Genomic DNA, 17,127 nt, shown 5'->3' with positions numbered 1-17,127 from the left:
AAATTCTCATTCTTCCTGTCTCACCTTCATTTGATCATCATTTCACTACACATGACACCTCTAAATTAGCTCAGTACTACTAGTTTTGAATATCAGTATTTTGTTGTTCATGCAAAATGCTGGGTTAAATATGGACAAACCCAGCGGGTTGGGTTAAAGGGCACCTATTATGCCTTCTTTCACAAGATGTAATATAAGTCTCTGGTCTGGTCAAGTTTCAGCTTAAAATACCCCACAACTTTTCCCCTATTTGGGAGTGAGCAAAAACATGCCTTTTACTATATTACTATATTGCTGGCTAAAAAAATAAATCCAAAATTGGTTGAAAAAAATGGCTGGGTAAAAACAGCCCAATCCCTGGTTTTGTCCATATTTAACCCAGCATTTTTTAGAGTGTGGTTCATTGACAAAACCTTTAACCGGTGTGGAGTTAGAATCCAAACTTAATGGGATAGTGAACATTTGGCTTGTTGTGCACACTGAAATGCAACTGCCCAACCAGTTCAAACAAAGCAAGCACTGAGAAAACGCTCCAGTGTGAGCCCATTTGGCACGTCAGCATAAGGGACTGTGGCTGCGCCAAGCAAGATAGGTGGTGCATGTAAAGGACAGGAATGAAATATTTCCTCAAACAGGGGTGAGGGGGTGGACCTAAACAAGGATATGATGAAATAGAGAAAGAGTGAACACAGGTATCTTGTTTAAAGCAGGGCTATGCTAACACCGTTCACTCAGCCAATGGAAGAGCAATGCTAAAGTACATTGAAACCAGGGCAAAGTCCTGCAGGTGTGCTGTTGTGCCATAGAAACAATGAAAGAATTGTTTTTTATGTGGTGTCAGTTTTTTCTTAGTAAAAGGAGATTAAGTGCCTTTGTCCTATTTTACACACAAAGTATGCTTTGCATAAGCAGTCAATAGCAAAAATATATCCCTCTTTCTCATCTTGTTTCAAACAGGAGAGGCAGCCCGCTGCTCATTGGTGTGCGCAGTCAGTATGAGCTTTCTACGGAGCAGATCCCCGTCCAGTACAACTGTGGTAAGTCCAACCCACGTCATCCTTTCTTCTCGTCCACTTGTACAACTCCCCAAACCAGTTTTGGTACTTGGAAGTGAGATTGTTGTCTTATATTATATCAATTTGTAAACACCAGAACACCACACCCATATTGAATGTATGTGCTTGTTGACCGTTTCATTTCAAAACTATTTGAATCTATATTGAGTTGGTCCTCCCTAACATATTAGCACTCCTCTAAGAAGGTTTTGTACTGTATGTTGGAACATACACTGCTATTCTAATGTTTGGGGTCAATAGGTTTTTTTTTTTTTTTTGAAATAAATTAATACTTTGCCAAGGATGCATAAAATCGATTCAAATTGACAGTAAAGACAGTTTTACTGTTACAAAATAGGGATTTTCACACTTGAAATAGTTAACCCTGGGTCATTCACGCTGCTTATAATTTACCTGGGGTTAACAGTTAATCCTGGGTATTCACAAGCTGACGTTTCACATTGTACATTCCTAAGCAGAGTTATATAGACCCGGGTAAAAAGCGGTGCTAACCCCGCTTCTACATCACAAGTGTGAAACGTTCCTTTACCCGGGATTAAAAGCAGTGTTTAGAACCAAGATACGTGCAGGGTTAAAAGCCCTAATATTTCTATATCAAATAAATGCTGTTCTTGTGAACTTTCTATTCATCAAATAATCCTGAAAAAATAGTTTCCCACAAAAAATATTAAGCAGCACAACTGTTTTTAACATTGATAATAATAAGAACAAATTTTTCTTGAGCACAAATTAGCATATTACAATGATGTCTGAAGGATCATGTGATACTGAAAATTCAGCTTTGTCATCATATGTAATAAATAAATTAAATTTTAAATATATTAATATAGAAAACAGATATTGTAAATTGTAATGATATTTCTGTAACATGTAGTCCTAGTCTGTTTTGGTTCTTTTCTCTCTCTTCTGGTTCCCTGTGCTCATTAGCTTCCATAGTTCCTAATTTACGCACCTGTTCTGTTTTAAGTTGATTACTCAGTCTGTGTATTTAAGCCTTCTGTTCACTCAGTTCTTGGTTCGGTCTCGTTTATGTCTTTATATTGTTTTTATATTTTTACTCCTGAAATCTCCTGCGTGTTCTTGTTGGATCCTATTCAGACACTGAAAATCAGTCCAGTTCATCCCAAATGTGTTCATTGTCATGCTACAACAGAAAAGACCCTACCTAAACTCTTGCCACAAATTCGGAAACCCACAGTTCTCTACAAAGGCATTCTACATTGAGATTTGCCTTAACTGGAATTGAGGAGACTAACCAAACCGTTAAGGGGGTCTTGTCTTACATACTTTTGGCCACATTGTTTTGCAACAAAAACCAAAGTATGTGCTTCAGAAAAAGACAAAAGGCAGTATTGCAGTCATTTTGACTTCTGGCACATTTTGGGCCGAGGTATTGGAAAGACGTGTGGCATCCAGCTGAAGCCTGACTTGAAATATGGTATTTTATGATGGCAGTCGCCATCATCTGTTTGCGATAACTGTAATGCTAAGATACTATCTTTTTATGTGAGCATGTGACATGTTATAAAAGGATGATTATACAGTGGAAGAATAAAACGCACTGTTGTCTAGTGAATATTTAAATTGGTTTTAAACATTTAAAGAACATCTATTTTTCAATCTCAATTTGTTATTTTTAATTAATATTTTAACTGTATGATAACAGAAATGGTCTAATTGTATAATATTAAATCACCTGACATTGTGTGTTGCTTTGAGCAATAATTCTCTGTTAATATTTCACCGAATGTACTTTTAGATGGTAATAAGTGTTGTTTTATTTCCATTTTTCTTAAGGTGATTCCAGGAAAGATGAACGGGAGAAAAACTTACTGAACCACGAAGGCAGCACCAATGCCTTGCACTCAGTCCACAAAAGATTGGCGGTGGAGTTTTACTTTGCTTCTGATGCTAGGTAACCTACATACAAATATTACACTGTAGAATCTAGAGCATTGACATAATATTTACATTATGAATTAATATTAATATATAATATCATATAATATATACATTACATAATATTCTCATTACGAAGTCTAAACACAGACATTCAGGTTAAACAGTTCATACCAGTTGCTACTGTAACTGAAATGGTGATGACAGTTCAGCAATGCACCATGCTGGCCACAAAACCTCATTACAAACGTGATTGTGACTGTAAAAGTAAAGTAAACTGTGATTATTTTTATTTTTCTCTCTTAGTGCAATCATTGAGCACACCAACAAGGTGATTTATCTGGAGGACGATGACGTCGCCGTGGTGGTGGAGGGGAAGTTGTCTGTGCACCGTGTTAAGCGCAGAGCAGGGGAAGACCATGTCCGTGTCATTCAGACCCTACAGATGGAGCTCCAGCAGATCATGAAAGGTCCCAGATCACACTTACACCATCGAAACAATGTTTAAAAACACCCTACCACTAAATAATTCGAAAAAATGATTAGTAAATAATAGAAAATCAAAATTGAAGAAAGAAATAAAGCATAAAATTCAATAACAAACAGGTGAAAATATGAACAAAACTGATGCAACAGATATCTGCATTTTAATTTATGCATTTGGCATTAAATTGTATCCAAAGTTACTTATGTTATACACTTCTATAAGTCCTTGCATTCCCTTCAAATCGAACCCATGACCTTGCCATTGCTAACGCTGTGCTTTACATTTCAGAACATTTTTGGCACATTGATTTTTGTTCATCTAAAAATGAATTTTCTCATTATGTACCAGATAACATACCAAACCCATTTGCTGTTAGTTTTGCAGGAGAACGAAAAGAATCGAAAAGAGTTCCAGTGATATGGGCATCTCAGTATCAGTTTTTTAAATATGTATCTGTAAGGTCTTTGATTTGATAACAGTGACTTGAATGCCATGCCGCATTAGGGCTTTTCACATTGCGCTTAACCACAGGTTATCATCATTCTAAGCACCGCCAGGGCTCGACAATAAGGACTGCCCGATGGCCCGGGGCCAGTGTGAACGACACTCAGGACAGTAGACGGAACAGTCACTTGCCCGATCGTGCCAGTGCTGTAGGGTGTGCAATATACGTATATCGTCTATGATATCGTAATTGTTCATTTAACGATCTGTTATTATCCCTCACTTTACAAAAACCAAACAAAAAAACACCCATTGAGTGTACACATACACTACGTGAGTGACGTAGTCTAGTAGGTCAGACTAGTGCATGTGCATATTTAAGGCGTTTCTCAATGTCAAGGATACTTCCTTGGCAGGACTGGTCCTTCCAAGTCACTTCTATCAGAGGCTAGGCGAGGCTCCTCTTTAGCATTCGGAGAACACGTAAATGGAACATAAATGTGCATGTCATTGCGTCATTACGTCAGTAAAAAGGTCCGCTTTCGGTAAACAGCTGCTTGTTTTCTACACGGAGACATATGAACGCCTCCGTTTGTTCCTTGGTTCCTGTTAAAAAAGACGAGAAAGCTATGAAAAACGCTGTGAATGGTATAATGGTATAATATTAACGTTAAATTTACTTTGGACACCTTAACTAGTTATTTATAAAAGAAATGCCGGTGACGGCAACCAAGCTAACAGTTGTTAAATGACGGTCCGGTTCAGTTAGCCATCAATAACGTAATTTGTATTTGTATAATTTATAATATCAATACGGTAGTAATTTGTACTGGCATTTAAACGTGAAACTTTATTTATCTGACATATTTACTGTTATAACAAATGTTTGGTAACGTAAATATACTTACATTTGAAAGCATATTGCCCGCAAATTTTTTTGAACAAGATCGCAAAGCTGCGCGCATAGGATTGTGGGTGATTTGAGAGCGCGAAGAGCGCGGAGGCTACACATATGCATTCTTTCCTGTATATGGGATATTTTTCGAACAAAGGACTCAGTCCTTGTTTGAAATTCCGAGGATCAGCGACATTGGAACAGTCCTGCGAGGGATGTCGATGACGTAGCATCCTCGAAATTCTGGCTTCCAAGGATCCTTCCTTGACATTGAGAAACGCCTAGAATTTCATTGATGTCATTCAGAGTAACCAATATAAAGGGACCATTTTGGATCAAGTCATGCGGTCAATATCATGTGACAGGATGTGACATCATTCAGACACCTGCAAAGGACCACATGGTCGTGAATTAACGCTCTTTAAACTATTTGATAATTCATGTTTTCACTTGCTCATACGCATGTCCCGAAACTTAAATGGTTAGTTCACCCAAAAATGAAAATTCTGTCATTTATTACTCACCCTCATGCCGTTCCACACCTGTAAGTTCATCTTCATCTCCTTCGTTCATCTTCAGAACACAAATTAAGATATTTTAGTTGAAATCCGATAGCTCCGTCAGGCCTCCATAGGGAGCAATGGACACTTAATATTATACTATAAAGCAACGAGAATATTTTTGGAGCGCCAAAAAAACAAAATAACGACTTATTTAGTGATGGCCGATTTCAAAACTTTCCCTGCATCCCAATGTGCATACTATCCACCCTATCTGCCCTATATAGTATTGAATATTACTAATGTCACATACTATTTAGGATGGATAGTATGCACATTGAGACGCAGGCACTGCTTCATGAAGCATCGAAGCATAAATGAATCAGTGTGTCGAATCATGATTTAGATCGCGTGTCAAACTGCCAACGGCTGAAATCACGTGACTTTGGCGCTCCGAACAGCAGATTCGACACACTGATTCACTGTGCTCCGATGCTTCCTGAAGCATTGTTTTGAAATCGGCCATCACTAAATAAGTCTTTATTTAGTTTTTTTGGCGCTCCAAAAATATTCTCATCGCTTTATAATATTAATATTGAACCACTGTACTCACATGAACCGATTTAAATATGTTTTTAGTACCTTTATGGATCTTGAGAGAGGAAGTGTCCACTTCTCCCTATGGAGGCCTCATGGAGCCATCGCATTACTAACTAAAATATCTTAATTTGTGTTCTGAAGATTAACGAAGGTCTTACAGGTGTGGAACGGCAGGAGGGTAAGTAATAAAGGACAGAATTTTCATTTTTTGGTGAACTAACCCTTTAAGGTCATTTGGTACAACCGCTATAAAACATGGAAAATGCTTTAAAAACTTGTACTAAATATAAAATGTTTGATTGTCCTTTTGCAAGCTAGCTAGATATCAGCCTGTTAGCATTGTTTGAAAATATCGTCATTTGGTATAACCAAAAGTGTCATTCGATAAAACTGAAAATTTGTTTAACTCGAATGACTTTTTTGGTGACAAATTTTGTCCATCTTGTAAAAAATAACAGCAGTGTTAATTGATTATAAAAACCACATAATCTCATCTTTAACACTTTATAAAACTTAAAAATTAATTATATCTCCATTATGTTTTCTTACACTTTTATTTGTCAGTGTGGGTCATTGACAGTAGCTTCAACGCTTGAGGCGAAAAATGTCAAATGGCGACAGAAAATGGGACAATTTGAGTGAAGAGACTGAGACTGTCAATTTTACCTTTATAGTCCGAAAAGTCCATTCAGGATAAACTTGATAGTAAAGTCTGCGCATATTATATACTCATATTATATAGATATTATATTATATACCTCATATTATATACTGCTATGTTAGAGCCTTTGTGTAGACATATTGCGTGCAGCGTTCGTCCAATCAGTGACACTGACTCCACAAATATGCAAATAAGAACGTTAACCCAGGTTTAGGAATGTACAATGTAAATCGTCAGCTTAGGAATACCCAGGATTTACCCTGGGTAAATTATGAGCAGTATGAAACATAAAGCAAGATAACCCAGGATTCTGTTTACCGGGGTTTAGGATGACACCCTAATTTGAATTTTGTAATTCAGCAAATTTTGTTTTTGTGCTAACACCATTTCATACTTTTAGGTAACTTCAAGGCTTTCATGCAGAAGGAGATCTTTGAGCAGCCTGAATCTGTCTATAACACCATGAGAGGCAGAATCTGCTTTGACAGCAACATAGGTACAACATGACCTTCCACTTTGCCAGAATATCCACGTCAAATTAAATTAGGCTACTTCTTGCAGCACATGATTTGATGTCGTAGAATTACAGCCAAAGGTGAATTGTGTAATTTCTGCATTATTAACATCATTAAATGGAATTGCAAAAATAAAAACCATCCTGCCTCAAACAACACTTTTCCTGAAAATCAGCCTACGGATAGGAAATTATATATTTCACCTTTAACTAATAGTTATTTTAGCAAATAATGCAGCAGATGTGTTTGGTTGCACAGAATCTTATAACCAGAGAATTTGAGCCTGATTTTCTTTGTGTTTTGGATCGGTTAGCATGTTTATTTTTGTGCAGTTCTTCTTGGTGGCCTGTCCGACCATCTGAAGGAGATCAAGAGATGCAGACGCTTGATCATGATTGGCTGTGGAACCAGTTACCATGCGGGAGTGGCAGTGAGTTTTTGAATTTTTGTCCAGAGCATAATGGAGGACATTTTATTGTATTCATAGAAGAAAATGATGACAAAATTAGATTGTTTTTTGTATATTTGCTAGATGGTTATCCATTTTCATTACAAGGAAATGAAACTCTCTGCTTTTGTTTCAAAACGCTGTCTATCCACACTAGCTTTTTCCAAAAGTTGATCGTCCACACTGAAACACTGTAAATCGTATAAATCATTTTACTGCACATGCGTAAAAACTCACTGAGATGATACCGAGAGACCAGACATACAGTAATAAAGTTCTTATGCTATTCTTCTGGTATAATCATTTTATTAGCAAAATATCCCACCACTAACTCTTACAAATTGCTATTCCATGTATGGTCTAAAACAAAGTTGCCTTCATGTTTTGCCATTGGAAAACATTTATTTTTAATATAGATTTATTTTTAACTACAATGTGTAAATGAACATACAGTCATTTATTTATAAAACTCATTTATTTCCAGTCATGTATAATGTCAGTGTGCTGTAGTCACCTAGATGATTTAAAAATCTGGGCATTTTCAGAGACAGGAGAAGCGATATTCTAATGATTACTGTGGAAAGAACTCAACAGAACATGAAGTTTTAATCCAACCCAAGCCGATCTGCAAAAACAGCGGCTAGTAAACATGCATGGTAATTCACCACAGGGTGAATTATCCTTTAGTTCTACCTTTATTTAGTTCTATTAAATATTTTAATCACTATTCTGTGTCATTTTTCATTGTCATTCATTTCACTGTATTTAATTTGCATGTTTATGCCAGAATTCTTAATTAATATTCAATGTAGTAGCGCTGTCAGCACGTTAACATTTAGGATTAATTCAGTATTTAACATTGTTACATTTATTTAAGGCATGTACCACACATTATTTTATTCAACTATTTTAAAAGACTGGAATAAGAGCACCAAAGCACACAAGCAATTCTTTTCAAATTCATTTCAAAATGTAAACTCAACAGGTATGAAATATGATCAGTTAGAGAAAAACAGTGTTGTTTAGAAGACGAGCACTTGACTGCTGCAGGTTATATTTATTTATTTATTATTCAGAATGCACAGTTGGAAAGAAAATATATTTATTGGAAAATTTCAGCAGGTTCAAGATAATTCATGTTAATGCAGATTTTTAATCAATTGACAGGCAAAAAAGGTAGTAATCTGCATTGAGTAATGTATGTGTGCTGAAAGCTGTTACTGGAAACTCCCAAGTAGCAATAAGTATAACGTGGAAGTAGTTGTGCAAGGAGTTCATATGCGTCACATGATTAAACATACCTTGGACATGTAAAAAAGCATTTTTATAGTTCACACTACAATGCAAAAACAGCATTTTCAAATGTATCCGCTTGGGAGAGCGTCTTCAAAAAGCTCAGTTTTCACAGGACAAAATGCAAACTCAGTGTGGACGGAAGGCCGAAACATTGAGAAGATGCTTTTTCAAATGTATATGTAAGCCTAAGTGTGTCAATTAATTTTTTACTGTACATTGATCGTTAAACTGCTGTCCGATTTCATATTGAAGGACTTCTTTAATAGGTTTATTTCAATGACCAGCTGGCTGTTCCTTTCCCTTACTTGAGCACATGATCACAGCATTATCTCTGATTCTCTCTGCAGACACGTCAGATCCTTGAGGAGTTGACTGAGCTTCCTGTTATGGTCGAGTTGGCCAGTGATTTCCTAGACCGCATCACGCCAGTTTTCAGAGACGATGTCTGTTTTTTCATCAGCCAGTCGGGTAAAGTGCAGCTCTTTACCCCCAATTTCATGATTTATATTCCAAAAAGGGTTGATAATAATGACCTTTGAACTGATATGTCACTGAATTACACAATAAGCGCGTGAGGTGATATAATCTCCAGATACCCAGATGCCCACAGCACAGAAAAAAACACAGATATCCAAGTTGTTTCTCCCATATACTGATGAGATTAAATGAAGAGTATCTTGCCTCCTTTTTTCCTCCCAATAAAAAAGCCCCCATGAATTTCATAAGAGGTCTCAAGATGTCTCAAACTGCAATCAAAAGTCAGCGCGCAAACATTTCTGAGAACTCAGTTCTCTGCTAAAAGATCCTTGGAGCAATACAATATTCTTCTAGTTGTGATACATTAAAGGATTAGTTCACTTTCAAAAAAAAATGTTCACGATAATTTACTCACCCCCATGTCATCCAAGATGTTCATGTCTTTCTTTCTTCAGTCGAAAAGAAATGAAGGTTTTTGAGGAAAACATTCCAGGATTATTCTCCTTATAGTGGACTTCAGTGGCCTCCAGACGGTTGAAGGTCAAAATGACAGTTTCAGTGCAGATTCAAAGGGCTTTAAACGGTACCAGATGAGGAATAAGGGTCTTATCTAGCGAAACGATTGGTCATTTTCGAAAAAAATACAAATGTATATGCTTTATATAAACAAATGATCATGCTTCCGCCAAAACCGTTTTTCCGTATTCTTCAAAAAGCTTACGCTGTATGTCCTGCGCCTTCCCTATTCTACTTACGGAACGAACGCAGCGCCAGTTCTGTCTTTTTTCTGTAAGTAGAATAGGGAAGGTGTAGGACATACAGCGTAAGCTTTTTGAAGAATACGGAAGTGCGGTTTTGGCGGAAGCACGTGCAAGGCAATCATTTGTTTATATAAAGCATATACATTTACATTTTTTTTCGAAAATGACAGATCGTTTCGCCAAATAAGACCCTTATTCCTCGTCTGGTATCATTTAAAGCCCTTTGAAGCTGCAATGAAACTGTAATTTTGACCTTCAACCATTAGGAGGCCATTGAAGTCCAATATAAGTAGAATAATCCTGGAATGTTTTCATCAAAAACCTTAATTTCTTTTCGACTGAAGAAAGAAAGACATGAACATCTTGGATGACATGGGGGTGAGTAAATTATCAGGATTTTTTTTTTTTTTTTTGAAAGTGAACTAATCCTTTAACAAAACTCATTGATACTATTAATTTTATACAGTATATTGCTGTTATATATTATATTATATTATATTATATTATATTATATTATATTATATTATATTATATTATATTATATTATATTATATTATATTATATTATATTATATTATATTATATTATATTATATTATATATCTGCTGTCTGTGCGAACAGGGTGCGTGAGGGAATGTAAAAACATATGCTGATAGACAAGTGGGATATTGTATTATTTAATTCGGGCAGAATATAAAAATAGGATAAACATTTTATTGTCCTACGCCTATATTTTTAAAAATACATTTAGACCATTTAACATGATTGCTATCAGGATATAAGGTGACTTTCAACCAGTATAACAAAAAAAAAAAGCTTCTGTAGAGAATCACCTATTGCATAACCTATAACATTAAATGCTGTTGATGAACTAACACATGCATGTCAATGCTGCTGATAAAAATAGTAGTTCATGATAATATTGATGATATTATTTTGCTCAGGTGAGACAGCGGACACTCTGATGGCACTACGCTACTGTAAGCAGCGCGGGGCTCTGACTGTGGGCGTCACCAACACTGTGGGCAGCTCCATCTGCAGGGAGACCGACTGTGGAGTTCACATCAATGCTGGGCCTGAGGTCGGAGTCGCCAGCACTAAGGTACTAAATTAACATCTTAGACTAATAATAAATAAACAATATATAATAAAAAACATTATTATATTATATTATATTATATTATATTATATTATATTATATTATATTATATTATATTATCTTATCTTATCTTATCTTATCTTATCTTATCTTATCTTATATTATATTATATTATATTACATTAATTGTGATCTATTATTACAAATAAGTAATAATAAGTGTTTCCTTTTTTAATTTTTAAATGTCATTTATTCCTGACGCATAACTGAATTTTCAGCATCATTACTCCAGTCTTCAGTGTCACATGATTCTTCAAAAATCATTCTAATATTCTGATTTTTTTTGAGAAAGTTACTCACTGCTCTTGACTGAATAACTTTTGTAGCTTTAATAAGGATTAATCTATATTTAATTTATAATTTATGCAGTGAAGACTGTAAAGTCTTGATAATAGCTTTATTTATTTAAATATTTAAAATATACTGTCTTTATGTTGTTTCTACATTCATTTGGAGATGTAATGTTAAATTATTACAATATAAAAATATATTAAAAACCTTAATGTTAAATTAATTGCGATTAATTACAGAAAAATTTATGATTAATGTGTTAAATTTTTCATCAATTGACAGCACTAATTATATTACATCATATTACATATCATATATTATATTTTATAAAACGGTTAGTTCCTGTCCTTGGTTCTGATTGGTCAATAGCTGTGTGTTATTTACGATAAAACACAGCTATGACCGCTTCACCCATCGGTTCTGTGTATCACTACACAACACCCTTAGCAACCACTCTTAGCAACATAAACTTTTTGTTTTCAATTTATATTGTTCATTGAAGCTTACTGTATTATGTAGAAGAGTATTCTGAGCAAGAGATCGAGTGAGCGAGTTTATTAACTGCATTTAGATTTAGCATTTTCCTTCAGGTTAGTCCTATGTTCATAATAACAAAAAATCTGTTTAAATGTCCAATGTATTATCCTGTCCTTTTAATAGTAAAGGGATTTTCCTGTGACTGACAGCGCTAGTCAAAGCATTTGTCAGTTGCGTTTTGTTCCGTGTTCAACCAACCATTTTTTTAATGTAAAAGTCTTTTCTGACTGACACACTCATAAAGACAGTCTTTGCCGCCATCTAATGGCGTAATAATGTAACTTCTTTTGCTGTTCACGGTCAGGGACTATTTTTTCCGGCGGAAGGAAGGCTTTTAGTGATTTTACTTCATGAAAGTTGCATTGATACATATATTTTTGGGCTTTAATATTTGCATTGTGTGGTAACCCTTTTATAAAAGCAATAAGGTACTCGGGGCTGGTGCTGTAATTGTTAATAAGTCATGGCTAAAGGGCGCTGTTAGGCATGACAGAGAATTATTGTTGTATATTGTTGTTTTTGTACAACACATTGCTTATGTATTGAGTGTGTTACTGTTACAATCATCTGCAGGCTTACACCAGTCAGTTTGTGTCTCTGATCATGTTTGGCCTTATGATGAGTGAAGACAGGCTCTCAATGCAGAAGAGAAGACTGGAGATCATCAACGGCCTCAAAAAACTGCCAGGTGTGTGTGTGTGTATTACATAATTATCATAATGGCCTGTATATTTTTTGCAGTAACTCATTAGCGCTTTAAGATAATATTAACTTTGACATTGTCTTCCATTCAGAGTTGATCAAGGAGGTTCTGGCTGTTGATGACGTTATCAAAAGCCTTGCAGATGAGCTCCACCATCAGAAGTCTCTTTTGGTCATGGGTCGAGGCTACAACTATGCCACCTGCCTAGAGGGGGCGCTGGTGAGCACACTGCAATATATAGACAGAGAAGACCATTATAACCAAGCATATAATCAGAAGCTGGTGTAGTAAAGCACACTTTCTTGTTCTTTGTGCACTGTAGAAAATCAAAGAGATCACTTACATGCACTCAGAGGGCATTATGGCTGGAGAGTTGAAGCACGGCCCTTTGGCGTTGATCGACAAACATATGCCAGTCATCATGATCATTATGAAGGATGCCTGCTACCAAAAGTGCCAAAATGCCTTGCAGCAGGTCACGGCTAGACAGGTAACAATCATCAGACTCGGTGATAATGTGATATTTGCTATTTGTTCAAAAGTTTGTGGTCAATTGGATTTTTCATTTTTTTGAAAGAAGTCTCTCATGCTCACCAAGACTGTATTTATTTGATCAAAAATACAATAAAAACAAAGAAAAATCCTTATATTTTAAATAACTTTTTTTTTCTATTTTAATGTATTTCAAAAATGTAATGTGATGGCAAAGCTGAATTTTCAGCATCATTACCCCAGTCTTCAGTATCATATGATCATTCTGATATTCTGATTTGTTGCTTGAAAAAAAATATATATATATTATTAATGTTGAAATCAGTTAATGTTTTTAATATTCTGCTTAATATTTTTGTAGAAAACATGATACATGTTTTTTCAGTATTATTTGATGAACAGAAAGTTCAAAATAAAAGCATTTATTTGCTGACTTTTGTAACATTATAAATGTCTTTGCTGTAACTTTTGATCAATTCCTTGCTGAATAAAAAAATTACACAATTAAAAAAAAAGAATCGTACTGACCCCAAACTTTTGAACTGTAGTGTACTCTTAAAAATTCTGAAATATCACCAATCATCCAACATTTAATGATGACTAATATCTTGTGAATATCTTTCAGGGCCGCCCCATCATCATATGCTGCCAGGACGATCCAGAGATCAGTAAAATGGCATATAAGACTATTGAACTTCCTCAAACGGTGGACTGTCTGCAGGGCATCCTCAGTGTCATTCCACTGCAGCTCATGTCTTTCCATCTGGCTGTTCTCAGAGGATATGATGTACGTTTACATTTCTGTTAATCATTTATTACAAGTTTTTTTTTTTTTTTTTGCTACTTTACTAGAGAAAACAGAGAAAAAGAGCTATAAAAACATGGAAGTACGATCTGTAGTCTTCAGAAACAACTGGAGCTGTCAAAAGGATGGATGACGTAAAACACACATGCACTTTTGCTGACAAATGAATGTAGACACCTCGGTGCCGATATAACAGCGGACCCTTTTATCAACATTGCAAATCTAGTAGCTTTCATATTTTCATTTTTACAAAATGTAATTGACAATTTAAAAAAAATAAATAAATAAAAAATAGCGCTGCTGCGAGGGTGTTTCTAACACAATGAATGAGGGAGTGATGGCGAATTTGACATCTTTCTCTCTTCTGACTGCTGTAATCAATCTCTGTATTTTTTCCCTATTTTGGAAAGTCGTGGAAATTTTTTTTCTTGCTATTAGAGCAAATACAAATACAAAATTATATTTGCTGTCGTATCCTATTCACCGCTACAGGCGTTTACACAACTATGATCACTTCCGCTTCTGAGAACCCCCGAAATGTGAAACGGGTCCATAAAAAGATAGCAAACTTGCCTTTTAAATATCACTATTAACTATAAAAAAAATTGCTAATTTTTTTGTAATAAAAATAATACTTTTGAAATAGAATATTCTATTTATTTGTGTTATTATTATTATATTTTCTTTTTGGTGACATTTATTATAGTATAACATTTTTTAAATTCACTTTGCAGTACCAAATTTTACACTAAACTATTGATGGGAAAATGATCAATACATTATAATTTTTGTGTATTTTTGTTACATATTAATGTTTGCTTCATTCCCATCAGGTGGACTGCCCAAGGAACCTGGCCAAATCTGTGACAGTGGAGTAGCTCCTTACAGGAAATGTGAACTAATCAAGGTAGAAGAGGAGAATACAGACCACCAAAGTGCAATTACCATTGTGTGTGTTTATGTGTGTTTGCAACTGTGTGAATGTAGAAGTGTGGGTATTTATGAATTATGATCAAATCCCTAAAGGCCACAAAACCTGAATGGATCCATTGGGGGGGGATATTTTATTCTTGTAAGATAGTGATAGTGCCTCAGCATCCAAGTGCAAATGAAGGGAACCCCTAAACTGTGCCTTACACTATCTTCTCTCAGCTCTTAACTGAGGATCACAACTAAGTCAAATGTTTACTTCTGACAAACCAAAGTGCAATACTTTAATCTGCACAATGTCTAAGAAACGTGCCACCCGTCGCAGGAACTAAAGATCTTTGTTATGTTTAATGGATAAGGAAGTTATGCGTAGATTTGGAAGTCCATGAATGTTCAAGCCAAGTATGAATCGCTTTTTAAATGAAGTATCACGTTCAATAATAGGAAACACTATTTGTCATTATCGTTATTACATTGCACACATTCTCTGTGATGCAGATATGATGATAGCAACAAGTGTTTATTACATGAACTGACATACAGCATTCAATCGCTTTAGAGAAAAAATAACTGGGTTCCACTGGAAGATTTACTGTACTGTTTCCGTTTACTTTGACTGTGAAGCACTCATTGTGGGAACAATCATTGTGTCATTAGACATGCATTTTATGTTTTGTTTTTTGTTTTATGAATGATTTCAATGATTTTTATATGATCTATATATGTTGTGCCGAAATGAGATTTCAAACCCTTTTTCCTTTGTAGTTAGTTTCTTGTTTTGTCTTGTTTTGTCTTGTTTTCATGTTTGTCGTTAGTTTCAAACAATTATGGTTTAAACATCATTTCCCTGGTATACAGAGTTGTCATATACATCAATTTTAAATCAGTTTTATATTTTTAAAGTTATAGGTTGAGTCTTGTAACATGAAGAGCAGCTGTGAAAAAAAGGGGATTTATATTTCAATGATCACTAATAATAAATCAAATAATTAAATAAATAAAATGAAGTACAACCAGCAACAGTGTCAGTTACTTCAGTCATTCCTTGTGACTTTATTGCCTTTTGTTTTTTTAATTATTGTAAAACCCTAGGGTTCTTGACTCAGTTTTAAAGGTGCTAAAGAGGATGTTTTGTTTTATACATTTTTGCTATATTACTTGAATCTGTCTTTACTAACTGATAAAAGACTATTTATTAGGTGCACTGAAAGGAATAATATTAATATACATAATCTGTGCACGAGGTAGGGCCTTAAAAACATCAGCCAATAATGCCCTTTGAGTGCAATTTTTTCTCAAAATTTAATGAGTTTATTCTCAACATTTTATCTCGACCTTTTTCTCAAAATTTAACAAGTTTTTTCACGTAATTTAACAAGTTTATTCTCAACATTTTATTTAAACTTTTTTCTTGAAATTTAACAACTTTAATCTCGAGATGGTTTTATTTTTTTTAATATTGCTTGGCCCTAATCCTCTTCCGTATAAAAGTCTTCATTCAAAAACATAACCCCCCCCCCCCCCCAAAAAAAAAAAAAACCTTACATACCCAAACTTCTGAACAGTGCTGTATTTATAATAAAAATCAATGTCCTGATAAAAATGGTAACAATAGTTGCAGAATAATTAACCTTTAAAACGTTCCAGTCAGTGTCTGGGGGTAATGCATTACAAGTAACATGAGTAATCAGATTACTTTTTCAAGTAACTTGTAAAGTAACGCATTACTTTTCAATTTACAACAAAATATCTGTTATATTTTAAAATAAGTAATGCAAGTTACTTTTTCACATTTGCTGACTGACAGCTCTCCTGTCCCCATGTTGAGAGAAATAAAGTGCAGAAAGCTGTGTGAACATGGTGGTTTTTGTAGTTCTAAATGTGAACATGCATTTACTCATCTCACTTGAACGAAAACATTCAGTATTCCTCAAAATGAATAAAAACAGTGAAATGCAATCTCAGAATTTTATGCGAATGTAACAATTAACTATATTAAACAAATATATGTATTTAATCTCACTTTTTTAACCAATGTCTTTGCTGCTGACATTCAATGATCTAATTCAAACATAATAATAAGCAAAAATTACTTTAGATTAGATTTAGAAAGTGTTGAACTTCTTTCTCCTGTATCATATTCTTCTTTAATC

General features: G+C 34.8%; 1 protein-coding gene across 1 annotated transcript in view; it reads left to right on the top strand.

Moving 5' to 3' along the window:
* gfpt2 (glutamine-fructose-6-phosphate transaminase 2) overlaps positions 1-16,470 on the top strand; it is a 31,418-nt gene extending 14,948 nt beyond the window's left edge. Inside the window, exons 8-19 of the mRNA XM_067377039.1 lie at positions 958-1,037; positions 2,874-2,991; positions 3,282-3,445; positions 6,963-7,058; positions 7,410-7,507; positions 9,169-9,289; positions 11,003-11,160; positions 12,618-12,732; positions 12,839-12,966; positions 13,070-13,237; positions 13,865-14,026; positions 14,878-16,470. Of these exons, the coding sequence (XP_067233140.1) occupies positions 958-1,037; positions 2,874-2,991; positions 3,282-3,445; positions 6,963-7,058; positions 7,410-7,507; positions 9,169-9,289; positions 11,003-11,160; positions 12,618-12,732; positions 12,839-12,966; positions 13,070-13,237; positions 13,865-14,026; positions 14,878-14,922 (1,453 nt within the window). The 3' untranslated portion in view covers positions 14,923-16,470. The remainder of the gene's footprint in view (positions 1-957; positions 1,038-2,873; positions 2,992-3,281; positions 3,446-6,962; positions 7,059-7,409; positions 7,508-9,168; positions 9,290-11,002; positions 11,161-12,617; positions 12,733-12,838; positions 12,967-13,069; positions 13,238-13,864; positions 14,027-14,877) is intronic.
* The last annotated feature ends 657 nt before the right edge of the window (positions 16,471-17,127 follow it).

This window comes from Chanodichthys erythropterus, chromosome 22 (assembly GCF_024489055.1).
Source record: "Chanodichthys erythropterus isolate Z2021 chromosome 22, ASM2448905v1, whole genome shotgun sequence".
In the NCBI taxonomy this organism is placed as follows: domain Eukaryota; kingdom Metazoa; phylum Chordata; class Actinopteri; order Cypriniformes; family Xenocyprididae; genus Chanodichthys; species Chanodichthys erythropterus.
Note: the sequence above shows the minus strand (reverse complement) of the source record. Positions and strands in the feature narration are given on the sequence as shown.